The 21,483-nt window shown below is 43.7% G+C and overlaps 1 protein-coding gene across 1 annotated transcript in view; it reads left to right on the top strand.

The window, feature by feature from the left end:
- Nucleotides 1-10,404: 10,404 nt before the first annotated feature.
- LOC101943849 (ectonucleotide pyrophosphatase/phosphodiesterase family member 7-like) overlaps nt 10,405-21,483 on the top strand; it is a 52,381-nt gene continuing 41,302 nt past the window's right edge. The window contains exon 1 of the mRNA XM_008162607.4: nt 10,405-10,683. Within this exon, the coding sequence (XP_008160829.4) occupies nt 10,428-10,683 (256 nt within the window). The 5' untranslated portion in view covers nt 10,405-10,427. The remainder of the gene's footprint in view (nt 10,684-21,483) is intronic.

Raw genomic sequence — 21,483 nt, 5'->3', positions numbered from 1 at the left:
ATCTGTGGCTTAGCAATGATAATTCATAGTGGAGCAGATTGGAGCTGGTTCTTTTTTCATCTGCCTGACCAGTTTAATTTAAAAAGGGAGATTCAAACAAAGTATCCTGATGGGCTCAGTTCTGCATCCTGATGCTAGTAATTCCATTGAACCAAATTCTGGTCTCTCTCATTCAAACCAGTGACCATGAGAACTGTGTTTGGCTTTTGGCTCACTGACAGTAATGGAAATGCTGCTCAACATAAGGGCTACAGAATCTGACTGTATGTAAGTCTACCCTGTGCTGTGGTAAAGAGGGTCATACGTTCTATAGCACTGCAGACCTGCTTCCATTTCACACAATGAAGTGCCTACAAGAATGAAATACAGCCACATGCCCACATGTGCAAATACACATACAGCCTACTAGTATATTCACCACTTCATAATCTAGAGTACCGGAAAGGTAGTCCTAGCAATACGATTTACCAACAGGAACTGCATTTTAAGAACCTATCATTCAGCTCAGACACATCCAGAAGGTGCATTTTTAAAAAAACCTAATATATAGCAGCGTGACAGCTTTGGTTACACAGTCATTTTAAGTAGGTGGCACTCATGAATCACTAAGATTGCACGGAGATACTACATGCATACCATTCCCCAAATGCATTTCTGCAGCACATATACCTGAGGCTGTGATATTCCTCTATCAGAGCATACTCTTGGCCTGATTTGAAAAGCAAGTGAGTGTGTCCAACTGCTGAAATCAGGAGGAGCTGTGAGCGCTCATTACTTCTGTAATCAGGCCCACGTGGGTCTGTTACACTCTGAAGTAGAAGCTATAGGTTGCTGCAGGAAGCACGTTGCAATATGTAGTCAGAGCCTTATTCTCCCTCTGTTACTCCAATTTCACATTAGTGTAACACCACTAAAAATCAGTAGAAATCAATGAATGAAAGCAATGGCTGTGGTGTATCAAACCTATAGTGTTTGGCCATTAATTTACAATTATTCCATTTCATGCAAGAATAATGGATACTTGTTCATGCAATTCAGTCTTCCAAACACTACAGTTGTCTGCTTTAAATACATTATCTTGAGATACAGTGCAAAATATTTTTAAAAAAGCACTTCCCCCACACACATTTCATTGTGTTTGTTTTAAGATTTAATTATGAGTTTCTGATGCTTTGATTTTAATGTAGTTTTCAAAATAATAAGTGTTATTTCTTCCTAGAGCTGTAGGTCTAAGACCAGAACCTCAAATGGTGAAAGCTGGCATAGCTCCACTGACTATTTCTAATATTTCCCTCCCAAAAAGGCAATACCGCGCATTGAGAGAGCATCCTCGTTGCCATATTTGACATGTATTTTTTCTGTCACGGGCCAAAGAGCTGGCTGGGACAGGGAAAATAGCTGATCTGCTTCAACATCTCCTGATGGAGAAAGAGCTGACCATGGATGGGCGTGGAAGAGGTCTGAAGGTAGGGGGAACCTTAGCAGCCAGCTTGTGATCTCAGAAAAGACCTCAGTCCTTGTACTATATTGTGATTGATGTATGTGCGGAAATCAGTAGTAGAGATGGCAAAAAACCCACCTTTTTATTTTTACTTTTTTAAATGTATTTATTTAAGCAAAAATGGCTTTTTCAACTAAAATACACATTTTCACTTTGGCCAAAATACCAAATACCTAATCATTTTTGGTACAATCTTCAGTTTTCAGTAAGAATTTTCATTTTACCAAAAAACATTTTCAAAAATTTGATTTAAAAAAAGTTCGTGAACATTTTCAAAAAAACCAAAGTTGTTTAGAAAGGTTCCCCTCCCCCCCCTCAAAAAAACATACCATTTTTCAACCAGCTCTAGTGTTTTTATTCAAAGAGTGGTTCTACTCTGAAAATCGCTGAGGTATCTGGCCATTGATGTCAATGGACCTATGGCAATTTACACCAGCTGAAGAGTTTCTAAATGTTTCCTCATGTTTCTAAATATTTTCCCTGCTTTTTGGTTCCTTACTTGAGTCAGTTGTTGCAGCTTCTCTCCCACTAATACTGACTGCTGGGGTAGTTAAATTTGTCCTTCTACTATGCAGCAAATCACTCATCTAGTTGCTTCAGTGAGAATTTTGTTTCTGAAGTGCTGGGCTCCCCAGATTGGATGTCACAACACAAATCCTAAGGGAATTGCAAGGGGGTTCCATTAGTCCTGTATAACTTGTCCCAAAATGATTTAAGAAAACATGGTCTAAGTCCTTTATTTCCTCACAAGCCTGCAAGCCTCATTTCTGCCAGCTTAGATATTTGTTTTTGTCTGACCCTTAGTACATCATTTTATAGCAACAGTCTCCTTTGAGTCTCACTGAATTGAAGCTATCAGCCCATTTCCAGAGAGCTGGCCATTGCTCTCCAGAGAGTTCTTTACCACCAGTTCCCTCGAATAATCACATTTCTGCCCCTCATATTCCATGGTTAACACAGTAAGTTACAAAGCTGAGAAGTCAACCTCTTAAAGCAGCTTTGCTTTGTCTGAAGATTTTCAAGTTTTGTGATGTCTCTCTTGAGCATTTCGGTATGTTCCCTTCTTCCTGAAGCAAAATATTTGGTTGGAAGACAGCAGATCAGTGAAATCTTCATTTCACTGGAACTTTCCCACAGTTCCTCTGAAGGAAGCACCACAGCTGACCTCAACTGGGGCCCAATCCTACAAGGTGTCATGTACCCTCATTTTTTCTTGTAGCACAACAAATAATGGTTTTGAGAGCAATGAAAAAGGGTGCATTTCTAATCACTAGTGCTAAAAAGAAAAATAAAGCATGTTTCCAATACACTGAAGAAATTGTTTAACAATTATTCATTCATTGCAAATTATAACTCTTGTAACATTGCCAAGGATAACGGTACCTAGAGCGATCTGCTGGATAAATGCTGAGTCGGGCCAGTCAAAGCTGCCCAGAGGCAAATTTAATTTCTGCATACATCAAGATTTCAAACACATTTTGCAGAGACAATACCTATGGCTTGCTTGGATAGTTCACGTCTCATCTTCTATTGCAATTTGAGTATGTGCTTAAAGTTATGCACATGCTTAAGTACCTTGCCTGCATGTTCAATCTTTCCTCTCAACTAGGCAATTCTTCTCAAACTGAACTCCCATTGCTGCTCTAAATTCAGCTGATATTTAAAGAAGCCCCTTATGCAGCTCTTTCCCTTTCAGACCACAAGGAGTAGCTCAGTTATGCAAGCCCAAGATGACTGGACAATTCCATTCTTTAGAGTCTGTTCAAATTTGTTGTTGTGGATGGTGAAGCTGTGGGGAGATTTCTTTCCACCAGCTATATCTCTGTGTCTTCAGAGGAAAAATACAATCTCTTCATTAATGATTTAATGTGGCTACAGCTATTTTGAAATAAATCAATGATCTGTGAAAAGTGACATTTGGGCCCTTAAATCTAAGCAGTACTCAAAGTTAAGTTAAGGTTGTCTTACTGCTTTCATTCAACTAATATTAATGAAATTAGCAGACTCCTTGAATGGAAGCAGGAGACAGAACTATATTTTAAACTTTATAAGGTTAGTCCCACTAACTTGAGAACAGGAACTAAGCATATATTGCCCACGCACTCTCTCTTTCTCATGCACAAATATAATAAGAGCAAATTATGGATTCTTGTGAACCTGCTGCTAAAAGTTTATTTTTATCAGCATTTTTCTAAGGCATCTACTTGAAGCACAGTGATCTCCATCTAACTGGGGTGAGCTATATTATATACATGGCTAGTTGACACCAAAACAGCTTGCAGCCGTTACTGTCATCTTGTCCTCCCTCCCATATCCTCACCCATCTCTTGCGTCTTAATAACTAACATTATATGTTCTTTGGAGCAGGGAGTTGCCTGATGGTGGAGAGCCACCATAACTGGCTCATAACCCTGTGTAGGGGGCATATGGTGGGCAGAGAGGAGAGAGTGCTGATGAAATGTACTGCACTTCGGCTGTCCCCAGATGGCTCTGGGGGAGCCATTAACTGCTGGTGGAGCTCAGCGCAGCCTTTGGCTGCCCTAAACTTTGCTTAGGCCTCCAAAAAGCCAACCCAAGTATCAAGGGACTGTAAGCAAATCCAAGACATCCACTCCCCTCCTCACAGCACCCACTGGTGATGAGCTGCATCAGAAAACCTTGGTCAACATTTTTTAATCAACTAGAGACAAGGAGCTGGAGATCCACCTTAGCAGCAGGGCTCTGGCCTGATCCCCAGCAGCACTGGCGACAGCCCCATGTTCAGGAAAAGAAACCCAATTTAAGGGGTTGGTGGTGGTGGTACTATAGTGATGAGCACAGTACAAGAACCTATATAACATAGAATAGTTACTGTATTGAGTTGATCTGGAGGAACAGGGATGCTGGAACAATTTGTATAGTGGGGGTGCTGTGAGCCTCTGAACCAAACTGTAAATCCTGTATATAATGGGAACCACTTCAAGTCAGGGGGTGCTGCAACACCCCCTGCACCCCAGTTCCAGCACCTATGGACGGGTCCAGGTATTTTAGTATATTTTAAAAAAATTGTCAAGGGCACCCAGAGAATTAGTTGGGCTGTTCTTGTTTCACTTTTACAAATCTAAATAAATAACTATCCCTTCCTTATCTATAGCCATATTATTTATATTTGCATATCGATATTTTAATTAACAGGTTGTAAATAGACACTGGACTGTCAAGGAAAATGACTCCAATTTTTACTGCATTTTCAGACTCAGCACTTCCTTAACACTTGAGATATAAATACATGGGTTTTATTTGCAGAAGCTCAAGACAACTTCTCAAGATAAACAGAAATGATTCCCTTTACCTTTTTATTAACGTTTAGCACTCTTATTAGAAACACTACAGCATTCTATAGCAATCATCCCAAACTTACGATAGTATTGCTGTCATATTGGAGAAAATTGCCAGAAAAAAATTCCACTGGATTTTTAAACAAAAGGTTACCAAGATATAGAATATCTATTCTCAGTGTTTTTACATGGCAATACTAACTTAAAAGATGATTCCATCTTCTATGCAAACTATAAGCAACCCTGAAGAGCTGGAGACCTGTCAAAGGAAATTACAGAGCGCCACAAAATAATGCTGGCGCAAGACTCTTGATGTTGCATTGCCATGTTTGAATTGTGATGTTACATCAACATCTTCCTATTGTGATGCCGCTCCCACGACAAAAATGGTAATGCAATGTTTGCTTTTAAGGCTTGATCCAAAGCCCATTGAAGTCAATGGACTTCAATGGGCTTTGGGCCAGGTTTTTGTTTTAGGATTATCTGTTACCCCATTTGATAGTGTCCTTTCCCTCTCCCTTTACCTTTCTTCTGCTTCTTTCCCCTATGCACTCCAACTTCCTGACTTCTTGGAAAGATGGGACATGAACGTGGATCACATTCATCCACTGACTCATCATTTAGATAAGTCTACACTGGCACTGGAAGTATAATTTTCAGTTCAAGAAGACAAACCCACACTAGCTCTGCACTAAAAAGAATAGTGTAACTGTGGCAGCAGCATGAGTGGCAGGACAGGCTAGACACCCCAAGTACGATCCAGTCTGAAAACCTAGGCATGTACTCAGGTGGCTAGTGCCTCCTGCTGCTCACACTGTTCCAGCTACTCTTCTATTTTTAGTGCACTAGCTTGATCAGAGCTGGCACGAGTATGTCTCCCTGAGTTGGAAGTTACACTTCTGGCTCCAAGGTGGACATACCCTTAGTCCCGCCCCACCTCTGGAAGCTTTGATCAGCACTTCCTCTGGGGCCTGGGGTGAGATCCTCACCTCTGCTCCAGCCTCTGAACACTGGATAAGGTGGCCAGAGCAGTGTAAAGGAGCCCTAAATTCTCCCAGTGCAGGCACTGTGGAAAACAGCCATAAGGCTGCCCCACCCCCCTCAAAGACCACCTCATGAGCCCTAGTGTAGAGGGCACGTCAGGGGCAGAACTGAGGCCAGGAGGAGCATGTTGAGCGCAGGGCTGCAGCACAAATACTGCAAAAGATTCCAGGCAATGCTGTGGCCCAGAGTGCAGCCCCAGAAGGCTGTTGTAATGTAGACAGGTGGCCAGGGATATGTTACACCAGGGCCTCTCCCACTGCTGGAGCAACCTAGGAACGGGAGGGCTCCAAAGTAGCTTAAAGCCACCTTAGCTTCTCCTTCCTCAGGGCTGAGAGTTTGGGGCTGCCCTAGTATTGTCTGCACAATATGGAATCTCACTGCAGAGCATCATGAACTCCCATCAGGTCCATGGATGCCATAATGCAGGGCCCCAAAAAGACACAAACTGAATATCATGGCTAGAAATAGGGGCCTTGAAAAAAGGCATGGGAGAAACCCTTCCTAAATTGCAGCTGGGTTTGTGTCACCCTGCTTAGGTTTCTTCCAAGCAATATTATTCCAAACACATCTCTGGTTTAGCTAACAGAGTTCGTCCCTTAATTGTGAGAATCATTCATAACCCATGGTGATGCTTCATTTTACTCTTTTGTGCCACCTCTGTCGACAAAGCATGGCGTGTTCTGCATTCTACCTGACAGTGATGTATCAACAGCCCTATTTCAGCTGAGGCGGAGGGCTAATGTTGACAGATACTTGAAAGCAATTTCAGAATGCAGAACTGGGCCTCTTTTAGATACAGTGGGCATGGAAGTTTTCTGCCCCCTCTCGCTCAATGTCATGCATTCACTGGAAATTGAAGCCCATTAGATTGAGGCTTCATGATTTTTTACTCCAACTTACCCTACTCATTTTTCGGTTAATAGACCATTTCAACAGCAGCTATGGACCCACGGTCTTTCTACTCACATTTGGCTCTAGGTTTCCCATCTCCACCTTGCTCAAGTACAGTTGCAAGGCTGCATCATCCTTCCCACACACACACACACACACACACACACACACAGAGTGGCTGGTACCACTGCGATAGTGAGCAAGGGCATAGCAGAGGCTGGGAATGCATGGGAAAATTACTCACAAACCAATGGTTCCCCAGCCATTCCTGCAGGGGACTCTTTTGCATCCCATTCAAGCCTCTTCCCCATTAATGCCATTGTGGCTGACCAACATGCCAGGCCAGTATTAGCTCTCATAACTCTTTTCATCTATGCTCCGCCAATATGTCCCTGTGTGACAGAGAAGGAGACTTAATGCAGACACATTTGCTGCACTAACTGTGACCATCTCTCCCAGAGGCAAGCCTCATAGAGCAGCTGCTCCCAAATTCCCCCACCCACTTTCATTGTGAGACATTGTAAAAGTGAAATCCCCCACAGCTGACCTGGAGAAGATGCTGGGACTAAGGTTGGGTGAATAATTCATCATGAATACTTTATCCAACTATTTTACAGCTGTTGTTGTTTGCAATTGGCCCACAAGCAGATGTCAATTTTCTTGAATTTATTTGCTGAATCACCACCACAAATAATTCTTGTTTTGAGGATTATATACAACCAGTTCAAGGGTAGCTGAAATTCAGGCTTGTTGTTTTTTGCTGGACACACAAGTCACATAGTGTATTCCTGTTCCCTAATTGGACAAGCAGAACTTTTAAAAACTCGGGTTTCCTCTGTGTGCTTATGACTCCAGACTTTGCTTTCTGTGAATATTCATGACAAGGAGCTGCTTCTACAGGCATTCCTGCCATCCAGCTCGCTAGACAGACTATTAGAAGCAAGCAACTTGAAGAGGAACACCCTCACAGCTGAAGCCAATTGGTTTAAAAATTCAAACCAATATTCACAGGGAATTGATTGCAATATTCACCTCTGTGAATGTGTATTCAGCTCTGTGCAATGGGGAAAGAATACCATTCGTCTGCATTTCCTCCCTGTATACACTCCCCTTTCCCATGGCACCTTTTCCCCCACATGTATTGTGTGTTTGTCCCTCCAGGCTTTACAAACCAGAGAGGACTATAGGGGCCTCATTTAGCTATGGTCCTTGAGCTCTTATTTTTAGACTGAAAAAGCCTATTGCTTCAAGTCCATCACCCTGACAGTTTGGAACTATACCCCACTGTATGTCTTGTAGTGCTTTGTCCATTCTGGTTTTAAACGTCCCAGAAGATGGGGTCCTAACCATTTCCCTTGGGAAACTATTCCTCATCCTAAAATATCTCACAGTCAGGAAAGGTTTGCTGACTTTTAGCCTAAATTTTCCCTTTCTCCTTTCCTAATCCCTTGACCTGTCTGCTCATTAACATAGGCATCTTCATTGTCTCTACAGGAACAAAGGGTGAAACCCAATGGTTTGGTTCTCAGCTTCAAATCCCTCCATAGGATTGGCCTAAATTAAACTGCCTCTGCAAGACCATGACCTCCTTCGATTGCTACTTTCCACTCGAACAACAGAATGGCCAAACATCAAGAGCAAGGCTTGTGCATGGAAGAGAAAGCTTTCACAGCAATTGTCCTCTGAATCTGGAGCTCTCAGGCTAGATCATGACTACCACAAAACTCAGCATCTTCAGAGTAAAATGCAAATCTCACTTCTCCAACCTCACAATCCCACAAAAACATCAAAAAAGGAAAACTCAAATTAAACCAAGTCCACCAAGTCCTTGCAGCCTGGAGAGATGAGAAAAATAAATCTTTATTTATGTGCACGCTTCATAATTTGGAGAAGTGCTCAGGTACCATAATGATGGATGCAATAAGACCCTAGATAGATAGAATCCTGCATTGCATCCTGCAATATCAGAATCATTTCCTCCTCCACTGACCATGCTGTCACAAAAAGAAGATAACAGGTCAAACTGTCCCTTGTCTGACCTCACTGCAGTTCCAATGGTATAAATGAAAGGATGTGGAATCACGGGTTTTGGTTGGTGGCAGTAGCACAAATAGATGAACTTTTGAAAAACAAACGTTCTGTTTCCATGCCAATGTCCTGAGAAATTATTTGTTTTAACTGAGAGATGAAGAAGAAAAGGGAACATCATTTATAAGAATTGTCCTTTAGCTGAATGTTTATCTAAGTTTTCTGAACATCAGAAGGTTTTTACTGCTGCAGTTTGGCTGCTGCACATGCATTAAATATTCCAGAGCATGTTTACTTCTTATCTGCTAGTCTTATTTTCCTTACAAAGTCTTCTGGATTCCCCTTCTCCTACCATACAGACACTTCCTCCACCCCCTCCCCTGTGCAAAATCTACACCGGTGAGTTTATTAAAGGGAGCTGGTAAACATGGTCTCCCCAATTTTTATTTTTTTCAAATACATTTCTCTTCTCCACCTCAAGATCCTTTTTAAAATAAGAATACAGGCTCATTAGCTGTCCAGGAGAACATATAGGTGAATAGCAATGATAAAATAGTCTCATTGCTAGGATATTCTGGTGGTAACAAAGAAGGGTCTTGTAGATAATGGGGTTGCATGGGTATAATTTGTCCATATATCCAGAAAGCACTGATCTGTTCATTTGCTTTATCTTTATTATCATGTTTGAAGTCCTTTAACTCACTCACTCTCGGCTTAACCAGATTCTCGTGACTAGTTCTGTGAGGCTTAGATTCTCAACACACTTGCTCCTCACCAACTCATTCTCAGTTAAAACTTTAGACTCTGGAGGAAAGAAGGAAGTACTAAGTATCTGTTCTGCATCACTAATTTCATCAAAGATTTCTCATTATTCATTGCTGGCAGTTTAATTTTTTTCTCTTTCCTTTCCTAGAACAGCCACAGCTTTAATTATTGACCTTCTCATCTTCTGAGAACTATGGTTTTCCTCCCTGGCTGGGCTCTCCTGAAGACTCACTCGACATATTGTTACTGTGGCTAGTCAGCTGTTGGAAGGTAAGGTTAATCTGAGAATCCAAATCTAATGGCAAAAACAAGGGATCAAAGTCTCAAAGGGCTTGTAAAAACATGCCTGTTCTATTTGTGAGTGTATTCCTTTGGGGGAGCAAAAGCCGAGAGGTATCTTATGTTTGGGGACTTCTGTTGCAGAGTGCTTGCACTATGTTTTGTAATAAACTGGCCCCAGGAGGATATTACGTAAGCAAGAGAACCTGGCTGGCATAGAGTCCTTGGGTTACCACAGAGGGGAAACTGACACAGGACACCACAGGGCCACCCCAGGCCATGAAGGGGTGCTTAGGAGGTGGCCAACCTTGCTATAGGGCCTGGTTTTCAGAAAGTGCTGAACACACATCCTATGGAAATCTGTCCCCTTTGTAAGAAACTTAGTCAGCTACCCAGTGAACTGAGGCACTCCAGAATCACTAATCACTTCAGAAAACCTTTGCCCAGATGGTTTTACTTTCATAAATCCATATGCTATCAAAGATAGCAGTTTTGAACAGGTTTATCGGGCTTGAACTTTGCTCTCAACCACCGATAAGAAAGGAAGAAAAGCAGGAGCAAAAAACTAGGCATGTGATTTCTGTCCTGCGAGCTATCTCAGCATGAAGAGACTTAGTTCTCTTTTGCTTCTGCTCATCCTCCTGAAGCCATTCACCTGCCATCCGGCTGGCAGGAATGAGAAGGAAAAAAGCTCTAACAAACTCCTTCTGGTTTCTTTTGATGGATTCCGTTGGAATTACGACCAGGATGTCGACACCCCAAACATGGATCTCCTGGTGAAGCAGGGAGTGAAGGCTGAGTACATCACCCCTCCTTTCGTGACCATGACTTCCCCATCGCATTTCACAACCATCACTGGTAGGTCCCGTTCTGCCAGTGCAGTCTGTGTTCTCTTCTCTGCTGTTATGCGTAACAGTGAGAAGGTCAGATATAAACAGCTTGAAGGCATTGTAAGGTTCCATTAAAAAAAATTGAACAAGGCTTTAATGTTTAATTGTGTTAGAAAAATGCACCTCCCAGCGCCACCCCTGCCCACAGCCTGTTAGAGAAGGCATTCCTACAGAATCTAAGGAATTTTCACTTCTTTTTCACTGTGCAGGAATTGCATTTACTTCTGGAGTAAGCTACAGCTAAATTTAGTAACATCTATCAGCTGATTTTCTTATTTTAATTTTATTTTTGGAGCATTCTTTAAGCACAAGCTAAACATCATTTTAATTATGTGTTCATTTCACTTGCACTCATAAGGTTTAAGGACTTGGCAGCTGAGGGAGGTAGGACTTTTATCTCTATGCAAGAACAAACCGACCCCCTCATTTTCATTCTCTCTCTCTAATTCAGTCCCTGGGACACGAATCTTTTCTGACCGAGGATGACCATAGCAAGCCAAATGCTGCAGTTCTTTTAAACAAGGCCCCCACTGTTCCACCAACATCCAAGTGCATTCATGTACTGTTGAGGTAGAAAAGAGACCACTGCATTATCCTCACTGATCAAGATAATTTTGAGTGGCAGAATATCACCACAAGAAAGATCAAAACATCAAGCCCAATTGTGATTTTTATTAGCTCTATTTTAGTTGCACCTACAGGCTGGATTTAAGCATGGCTGCATTGTTCATGCACATAGCAAGGGCAGTCTCTGATCCAAAACTGCTTAAAATCTAAATTCTGCCCTCAGTAATACAGCCATGCTGCCCTCATTAAACTCAGCCACCACTAGATGGGCTCAAAGGAGGACAGAAATGTACCTTTTTTAAATTAACAAGCATCAAGAAATAGAAGAAAAGACTGAGAACTGAAGATTCTAGAAAGCAGCGTAAATATCACCGGCTGGGGTTTTCTAATCAGTTTAGAGGATTTAGACATACCCTCCATTACTGTTATTTATAATAATCTTCATTCACTGTGGCTGCAGATTTTCATAGCAGTTTAGGGTTGTAGACAGCTAACTGCCCTGAAATTTAACGGAAAAGAATTCACCCAAAAACTAAAATACTTAGCTTGGTGCTCCTGTTGATCTACATTTCCTTTTTATATTGTATTAGAGTTTCTGAAGCCTTGGAGTTTTGCCCAGCTATCAATTTTTTTAAATGAATAAGTTACTTGTATTTCTGCAATAAAATAATGATGATGGAATGCTTATCAGAATTCACTGCTACGTATGATACGAACAGACAGTAACATGACCCAGCTGACCCTAATGTGATAAAGAATATCTGTGACTGGAAAATAATAAAATAAAAATATTGGCTCTGCCCTTACCTAGAGGATATTCCTGATGTAAATCACCATAAAATTCGCTCTTTAGGGTCAATTACCAATTAACGGATTTGCTTACAGTGAACCTTCAGACTTGTAAAAAGAGGGGACAAAGATGGGATTGAAGGTTCTGCTAGTGCTGACCCTTGTGCATTGACCTTAGCTGGGATCTGCCTTGGTGCAGAAGAGATGCTAGTGAAGGATTGTGGTTTTTTATTTTTATTAATGACCAATAGTTCTCACCGATGAGTTAGATAATAAAGAGAGATATTGCAAATCCACAGTGATTCCTGTGTGGATAAGGCCCATAATAATGTCATTATTTTCTACTACGAAAGGCAAAATTCACCTGTTCCTGAGACACAAATAATCACAACTAACATATGTCTCACTTTCAAAGCCCCAAATCCTCTGCATGCTGATATACTAGTTACCTGCAGAGACCTCTTCACCCACCACTAAACTGTCGTCACCTCTGCAGTGAAATGGAGGCGACTGTGGACTCCAGATTGTCAATGCCTCAGTGGCAGGGATTTTGCAGCACTGAGCACATCACTGATGTTGAACAAATAATATATAATAAAACTGTTAATAGGCACAACTCATAGGACAGAGAATGAAGAATATGATACCAGATGCCACTAAACTGCTAGGGCAGTTTTATGACACCAGAATAGAATTAACCCATGTTGGAATTTGGCCAAGACATCAGAGTTCCTACTCTTAACTCTTGCAAAAGTGACATGGGAAAATTAGTGACCACAAAAGGTTAGGTCTCCAACTTAACACCTCCTCAGAAAGTTGGCCGCTCCAGGAGCGATAGCACCCCCTAGCACCACTCTGGGGTATTGGTTTGGTATCAGCTCTGAGGGAAAAGTGTCACCTACTGTAAGAAGCCACCACAGCTGTTTCCTGCAGCACATGTTCTCTGTATTCCCTGAAGAATATAATGTTCCACAAGGTTTAAAGCCAGTCAGGGGTAGCAACAATTATTCCTTTGCAAACAGGAGTCAAGCTGCCTGACCAATAGCAGTGGGTGTAATGAAGATGGCTCAGGGAAGTGTTAGCTGTCTGCACCAAGCTGGCTCCCTGCTCCTCCGGGGGGTGATTTTACACAGAGATGGCAACACTGCCACACAAAGAGGAGCAGATATAGTTCACAGGGGCGAGGGGGGGAAACCCAGCTCTATCAATATATGCTGCAAGGAGATGCATTAAGTAAGAGCAGCCTTGGCCACCATAGCTTTGTTCCCTTCCTATGTCACCTGCAGGGGAGGTGAGGTTATGGCTGCTTTGTAGTACCACAGCCTCTCCCCAACCACCAAAGGGGTTTTCTGTTGCTACAGCCCCATGCTGGGCTTTACATTGCCAGCAGCTGTCATACAAACCTGCTGATTCTGCCCCTAATATTCAGGCATGCAAAAGTCCAACTAGAAGCAAACTTCAGTTGGACTAAATTTGGGACATTCTATAGAGGCTCGGACTGTGAAAGTGATAAAACAGTTTCACAGGTCAAGGGCTCAGATTACAGTTACCTCACCCCAAGGAAGCACCAGTTACTGTGATGAGTAATGCTGTTGGTTACATTTTCATTGGGGTGTAAGGCTCAGAAAGGCTCAAAGAGAAAAAAGACTAAGTAGTTTTAATTGCAGTTTTGAAGTTCAGTAACAAATTACATGCGGTTTATTTGTGTTCATTATTTACTGAGCATTATTTAAAATGAATAGATATGTTTGGAAACCGCCTAGTAGATTTTAATTACTTTACACAAGTATAGAAATATGTTCATTAAAGAGAACATCCTCAAAGTGAACACATCACCCAGGAACTGATTTAATTAGTATTATTTTGTGATCAATTAATTATATTTAACACAAATTACTTTCATCCTGTGGCAAAGTGCAATCTATTGGTCAGAAGAGATTTAGGCTTCCTGGCTCCTATTCCTTGCTCTGCCATTGATCTGCTCTGTACCCAATACTGAAATCCTCATCCAGGCAAAAACTCTTATTGGCTTGTGGCAAGTTACTTGATTTATGCAATGTTTGTGCAGTGCTTCAAAATCTTTGCTATATGAGTGCAATCTTCTTATTCTAGAATGGAGAAAATAGTAATAACTTCAATTTCTGATTTTCTGTAATAAGTGTGATGCTCTACACTACTGGGGATCTTCTTTAACTAAGAAACTGATATTCAGTACGGGGTATGAAGGCTGGGTTTCCTGGATCACATCTGATCCATGCAGCACTGACTAAATTTCAAAGTACTTTTCCAGCCAACACTGGCCTAAATGTAAAATCTGGGTTGGAGTCACTGGGGACAGTCATTGGAATATAGAAATTATCACTGCAATGGTGTATCTAGTAAAGGTCTGCTCGGGTTTTAAAACCCGACTTGAATCCAACTAGACCACAGCCAATCCAAACCTGACCCAAGACCCAGTATTGCGCAGTTTTCATCCCACCCAAACCTGACACTTGTTGAGTGTTAGTTTTGCTTGGGAAGCCATGGGTAGACACACTGAGGTCACTGGCTGCAGGCTCAGGTGGGGGCATCCATGCCCAGAGAATTAGTGTTTTTTGCCCACATGGAAGCTCAGGACCCACAGGAGCAGACGAGCTGGGCCCCACTCACCAGGGAAGCCAACCCTTCCTCAGGGACCAGAGGGCCGGCAGTGGTTCACTCAGATGCCCCTTCTTTGGGATAAGGCCAAGCAGCTTCTCCACCTCTCCCAGAGCATCTGGTACCCAGCCATCAGAGCCCAAGGGTCAGAGCAGTGTGGGCTGGCCTGGGGGGCTATCACTGCCATCCCATGCAGAGGCACAAAAGGGAGATGGGATACCCACACCAGACCAGCCCTGCAGTTGGCTCAACCTGCCAGCAGCCCCGGGGTGCTCCCATCTCCCTGGACAGTGGCAGCACCACTGCAGCTACCACTCCCCTTGAAATCAACTCCAGTCCCACTGCCGGGAGTTTGAATCCTACAGCTCCACCAGAGTCATTCCTGCTTAGGGTACCTCACTACCAGAGGCCAGACTCTCCGGTCCCTAAGGAGTCAGATGGGCTAGGGAACCAGGATGGTGCTAATGGGAGGGGAAAGGGTATTGGGAGGGAATGGAGGACTGTGGGGCAAAAGGGAACAGTGAAGGGGGCAGTGTTGGAGACACTTGTAGTCAGGTCCCATCAGATTCAAGTAGAGCTGGACCAACTGCTTAAGAGGAAAGTGGAAGAAACCCTGAAAACTACATTTATGGGATAACCTATCCCTAGGGAAACTTTTCCTCACTGAACCCCATCCATTAGAGGTTGGCTTCTGCCCTGAAGAAGGGAGTCTCTTCTTCAGTTGTTCCAAAGTCCCAATCAGGAATCTGGAGAGATATTCCCTAGGGCATTATTACGGTAAGTATTTATTTCCTTAAATGAAGGGGAAACCAATTCAAAGGGACAGATTACAGATCCAAGACCACTGTATTATCTGACACTCTCCTCTACTATATGAATTCCATTCAGACTTCTCATGACTGCAAAACAATTCTCTGCAGGTCAGCCTTATTTTAAGTATAATATATCCTTGATCTCCCCCTCTCCCCCCCATGAAGAAGGTTACTGGTCCGTCACCAGTAATGACAATGAACATTTTTTGCAATCTCAGTTTTTATTACAAAATGATTGAATAGCAGTAAGGATAAGTTATGCTGTGATGCTAAGAAAATCCTGTCAAGTAAATGGTGTGTGAATGGAAAGTTCTAATGGAGTAGCATATATTTTCTCCCCCAGTGAATCAGCTGGAAATAAGAAGCTATTGCAGCAGAGTTTTGGACAAAAGCTATCAAAAGTATCATGCCTGATATTATAATTTTGTCAATTACATCTTTCAAGACTGAGCTGAATAGACAAGAAAGTAGACAGGTGAAAAGGGGAACGTTATTATATATAAGGCAGACTACAGCAAAAAATAAGTGTGAGGGGATTTTGTCCCCTCTAAGATATACTTCTCCCACCCCCGCCTCTCAATTTCAGATTTTCTGCTTCCACAGAACGCACACACTGGGCAGCGAAGGCAGAACAAGTGCTGCATCTAGTGGCTGATTAGCAAGCCATCCCAGGCAGGATCCGCACCTGCTTGCAGGACTCCCTTCAGAGTCTCATTGTAGGATTGTTTCTATCTTGTAGGCCTTTGCACGGTATGCAAGGCTGTTAATACCAAGTGCTTGTGGGGAGTGGAAAGAAAGAGGGTTCAGAGCTAAGCATGGCTGTCCCCACTGTGCAATGTGTTTCATGCTCCCTCCCCTATTCTCAAGGGCACAAGTATAAAATGGCAGAGAGTGGGAGGAGAATGTACATATTTGAGGCAGACATATGGGTTTATGTGTGATCCCATTGTGTTAACAGGACAATCATCTCTTCCTCTCTTCAGTAATCCTCTCCTGCTTCAAGGCAGGAATAGTGAGGTAGCATCACTCTTATTATTACAGGATTAGGTTCTCTTGCTCTCCCTCTTCTGCTCACCCCTTTTTTACGTGCAGCCCTGCATCTTTGCAGCACAAGATTAAACTCTTGAAGCTTTCAGATACCCACGTGTCTCCATAAATTATGCATGGATCTCCAGGTGGGGGCTTGTTTGTTTGGTAAGTAGACAGGGGCAAAATGCCCACTTCCTGCCTTTGCCTGCGCTCCCTGCTGCTTCACCTGCTATGTTCAAGTGTCATTCCCGGTAGCTCTGCCACTGTGGCAAGGAGTGTCTGAAAATTGTAATCTAGGAGGGAAGGTGTGTGGCAGGAAGGGGAATAGCCAAGGACTGCTACTGAAAGGCAGGTATCTTTTTCTTGTTCCATGTTAGAGCCAACTGAATGGATCTGCTCACCCATTTCTAGATGCCAAGTGTAGAGAAAAGTCTCATAATCTGACTTCAGTAGACTTAAACTCAGACCCCTCCTATCACCCCAGTAAATTACAGCCTTTCACGCCCAGCCTTCCGTGCTGTCCCCATGTATCACAGGAATGGAAGGGACCTCGAGAGGTCATCTAGTCCAGTCCCCTGCACTCATGACAGGACTAAGTATTATCTAAACCATCCCTGACGGGTGTTTGTCTAACCTGCTCTTAAAAATCTCCAATGATGGAGATTCCACAACCTCCCTAGGCAATTTATTCCAGTGCTTAACCACCCTGACAGTTATGAAGTTTTCCCTAATGTCCAATTTAAACTGCCCTTGCTGCAATTTAATCCCATTGCTTTTTGTCCTATCCTCAGAAGTTAAGAAGAACAATTTTTCTCCCTCCTCCTTGTAACAACCATTTATGTACTTGAAAACTGTTATGTCCCCTCTCAGTTTTCTCTTCTCCAGACTAAACAAACCCAGTTTTTTCAATCTTCCCTTATAGGTCATGTTTTCCAGACCTTTAATCACTTTTGTTGCTCTTCTCTGGACTTTCTCCAATTTGTCCACATCTTTCCTGAAATGTGGCACCAAGAACTAGACACAATACTCCAGCTGATGCCTGATCAGCGCGGAGTACAACATAAGAATTACTTCTTGTGTCTTGCTTTCAACACTCTTGCTAAAACATCTGTAGTGGTGCCAACTCACTGCTGTGGCGCCACCTGCTGGTCATGCTGGGAATTAGCTCTCTTGGACCACCAGGGTGCCTTTTACTAGTGGTGTCTCACTCACCGTTACTTCCACTTCCTCCACCGTCTGGACCTGTGTCGCTCCTGGACCATGGCATCCTCTTTGGGACATGGCCCTCTGGCTGTGCCTCACCCCACTGTCTCCCCCCTTTCGGAGGACAGGTGGTCCTCAGTCCTTGCACTTGCCTCAGCGGCCAACTGCAGTCTCTAGTCTACTGCAGTCTGGATTTAGGCCACTCTCCTCATTCGCAAGTAGGGGTTGGGGGGGGGGAACGTATGACCCAGGCCTGCCCACTACTCTAGGTCCCAACTCAGGGACCCTACAGCTGGCAGCCACTTGCTGCTCCTCCTCCTATTCCCGCTGCCCTACTTTCCCTTGGCCACTTCCCCCGTAGTCCTAGTACCTTCCATGCCCTTGCTTCAGAGCCTCAGTCTGGCCATGGTCAGCCAAGAGTTCCCCTATTTGTCTGCTACCCTGCCCAGCACTGCAGTATCTCCAGTACGCCTCAACAGACAGTCCTTCCCCCTTGCCCTCCAGGGAGAGACTGCCTTTGCTCTGCTGAGCAGCCCTTTATATAGGGGCTACTCCAGCAAGCCTTCTCTTGATTGGCTCTCCCAATGAGCCCTTTCCTGATTAGAGAGGCTGCACAGAACCCTGCCAAAGCTGCTTTAACCCTTCTTCTGCTGGTATGGGGCAGCCGCCCCACCACAACATCCCAGAATGATGTTTTCTTTTTTTGCAACAGTGTTACACTGTTGACTCATATTTAGCTTGTGATCCACTATGACCCCCAGTTCCCTTTTCGCAGTACTCCTTAGGTAGTAATTTCCCGTTTTGTGTATGTGCCACTGATTGTTCCTTCCTAAGTGGAATACTTTGCATTTGTCCTTATTGAATTTCATCCTATTTACTTCAGACCATTTCTCAAGTTTGTCCAGATCATTTTGAATTATAATCCTATCCTCCAAAGCACTTGTAACCCTCCCAGCTTGGTATCATCTGCAAACTTTATAAGTGTACTCTCTATGCCATTATCTAAATCATTGATGAAGATATTGAACAGAATGGACCCAGAACTGATCCCTGCAGAACCCCACTCGTTATGCCCTTCCAGCTGCACTGGAACCAGTGAACCACTGATAACTACTCTCTGGGAACAGTTTTCCAGCCAGTTACACACCCACCTTATAGTAGCTCCATCTAGGTTTTATTTCCAGTTTGTTTATGAGAATTATAGAATCATAGAATATCAGGGTTGGAAGGGACCTCAGGAGGTCATCTAGTCCAACCCCCTGCTCAAAGCAGGACCAATTCCCAACTAAATCATCCCAGCCAGGGCTTTGTCAAGCCGGGCCTTAAAAACCTCCAAGGAAGGCGATTCCACCACCTCCCTAGGGAACGCATTCCAGTGCTTCACCACCCTCCTAGTGAAATAGTGTTTCCTAATATCCAACCTAGACCTCCCCCACTGCAACTTGAGACCATTGCTCCTTGTTCTGTCATCTGCCACCACTGAGAACAGCCGAGCTCCATCCTCTTTGGAATCCCCCTTCAGGCAGTTGAAGGCTGCTATCAAATCCCCCCTCATTCTTCTCTTCTGGAGACTAAACAATCCCAGTTCCCTCAGCCTCTCCTCATAAGTCATGTGCTCCAGACCCCTAATCATTTTTGTTGCCCTCCGCTGGACTCTTTCCAAATTTTTCCACATCCTTCTTGTAGTGTGGGGCCCAAAACTGGACACAGTACTCCAGATGAGTCCTCACCAATGTCCAATAGAGAGGACTGATCACATCCCTCAATCTGCTGGAAATTCCCCTACTTATACAGCCCAAAATGCCGTTAGCCTTCTTGGCAACAAGGGCACACTGTCGACTCATATCCAGCTTCTCGTCCACCGTAACCCCTAGGTCCTTTTCTGCAGAACTGCTGCCTAGCCATTCGGTTCCTAGGCTGTAGCAGTGCATGGGATTCTTCCGTCCTAAGTGCAGGACTCTGCACTTGTCCTTGTTGAACCTCATCAAGTTTTTTTTTGGCCCAATCCTCTAATTTGTCTAGGTCCCTCTGTATCTGATCCCTACCCTCCAGCGTATCTACCACGCCTCCCAGTTTAGTGTCATCTGCAATCTTGCTGAGAGTGCAGTCCACACCATCCTCCAGATCATTAATAAAGATATTAAACAAAACTGGCCCCAGGACCAACTCTTGGGGCACTCCGCTTGAAACCAGCTGCCAACTAGACATGGAGCCATTGATCACTACCCCTTGAACCTGATGATCTAGCCAGCTTTCTATCCACCTTACAGTCCATTCATCCAGCACATACTTCTTTAACTTGGCGGCAACAATACTGTGGGAGACGGTATCAAAAGCTTTGCTAAAGTCAAGGAATAACACATCCACTGCTTTCCCCTCATCCACAGAGCCAGTTATCTCATCATAGAAGGCAATTAGGTTAGTCAGGCATGACTTCCCCTTGGTGAATCCATGCTGACTGTTCCTGATCACTTTCCTCTCCTCTAAGTGTTTCATAATTGATTCCTTGAGGACCTGCTCCATGATTTTTCCAGGGACTGAGGTGAGGCTGACTGGCCTGTAGTTCCCCGGATCCTCCTTCTTCCCTTTTTTAAAGATGGGCACTACATTAGTCTTTTTCCAGTCATCCAGGACCTCCCCCGATCGCCATGAGTTTTAAAAGATGATGGCCAATGGCTCCGCAATCACAGCCGCCAACTCCTTTAGCACCCTCGGATGCAGTGCAGCCAGCCCCATGGATTTGTGCTCATCCAGTTTTTCTAAATAGTCCCAAACCACTTCTTTCTCCACGGAGGGCTGGTCACCTCCTCCCCATACTGTGCTGCCCAGTCCAGCAGTCTGGGAGCTGACCTTGTTTGTGAAGACAGAGGCAAAAAAAGCATTGAGTACATTAGCTTTTTCCACATCCTCTGTCACTAGGTTGCCTCCCTCATTCAGTAAGGGCCCCACACTTTCCTTGACTTTCTTCTTGTTGCTAACATACCTGAAGAAACCCATCTTGTTACTCTTAACATCTCTTGCTAGCTGCAACTCCAAGTGCGATTTGGCCTTCCTGATTTCACTCTTGCATGCCTGAGCGATATTTTTATACTCCTCCCTGGTCATTTGTCCAATCTTCCACTTCTTGTAAGCTTCTTTTTTGCGTTTAAGGTCAGCAAGGATTTCACTGTTAAGCCAAGCTGGTCGCCTGCCATATTTACTATTCTTTCTACACATCGGGATGGTTTGTTCCTGCAACCGCAATAAGGATTCTTGAAAATACAGCCAGTTCTCCTGGACCCCTTTGCCCTTCATTTTTATTCTCCCAGGGGATTCTGCCCATCTGTTCCCTGAGGAACAGAATGAGAAGGTCATGCGAGACAGTACCAAAAGCCTTACTAAATTCAGGATACACCACATTTACCGCAAACCTTTGCACTATAGCATCCCCATGGCTGTACCATGACCGGCCAGTCCACTGCAAACTACAATGTTCTCCAGAAAAGATTCGGGCCCATTTAGTTTCCATTACATCATGAGAAACTTGGGAACATAGGCATCGCCAGTCAGTCTCAGACCGATGGCCCACCTAGTTCAGTATCCTGACTCAGACAGTGGGCAGCACCAGGTGCCCCAAAGAAAGGTGCAGGAACCCTGCAGGAAGCAACTGTAGGGTCATCTGCCCCCTACTGAGGTATCATCCTTGGGAATTTGCACCCTTACCTCCACCCTCTTTTTGTTTTTGTTCCAGT

This window comes from Chrysemys picta, chromosome 10, assembly GCF_011386835.1.
Source record: "Chrysemys picta bellii isolate R12L10 chromosome 10, ASM1138683v2, whole genome shotgun sequence".
In the NCBI taxonomy this organism is placed as follows: domain Eukaryota; kingdom Metazoa; phylum Chordata; order Testudines; family Emydidae; genus Chrysemys; species Chrysemys picta.
Note: the sequence above shows the minus strand (reverse complement) of the source record. Positions and strands in the feature narration are given on the sequence as shown.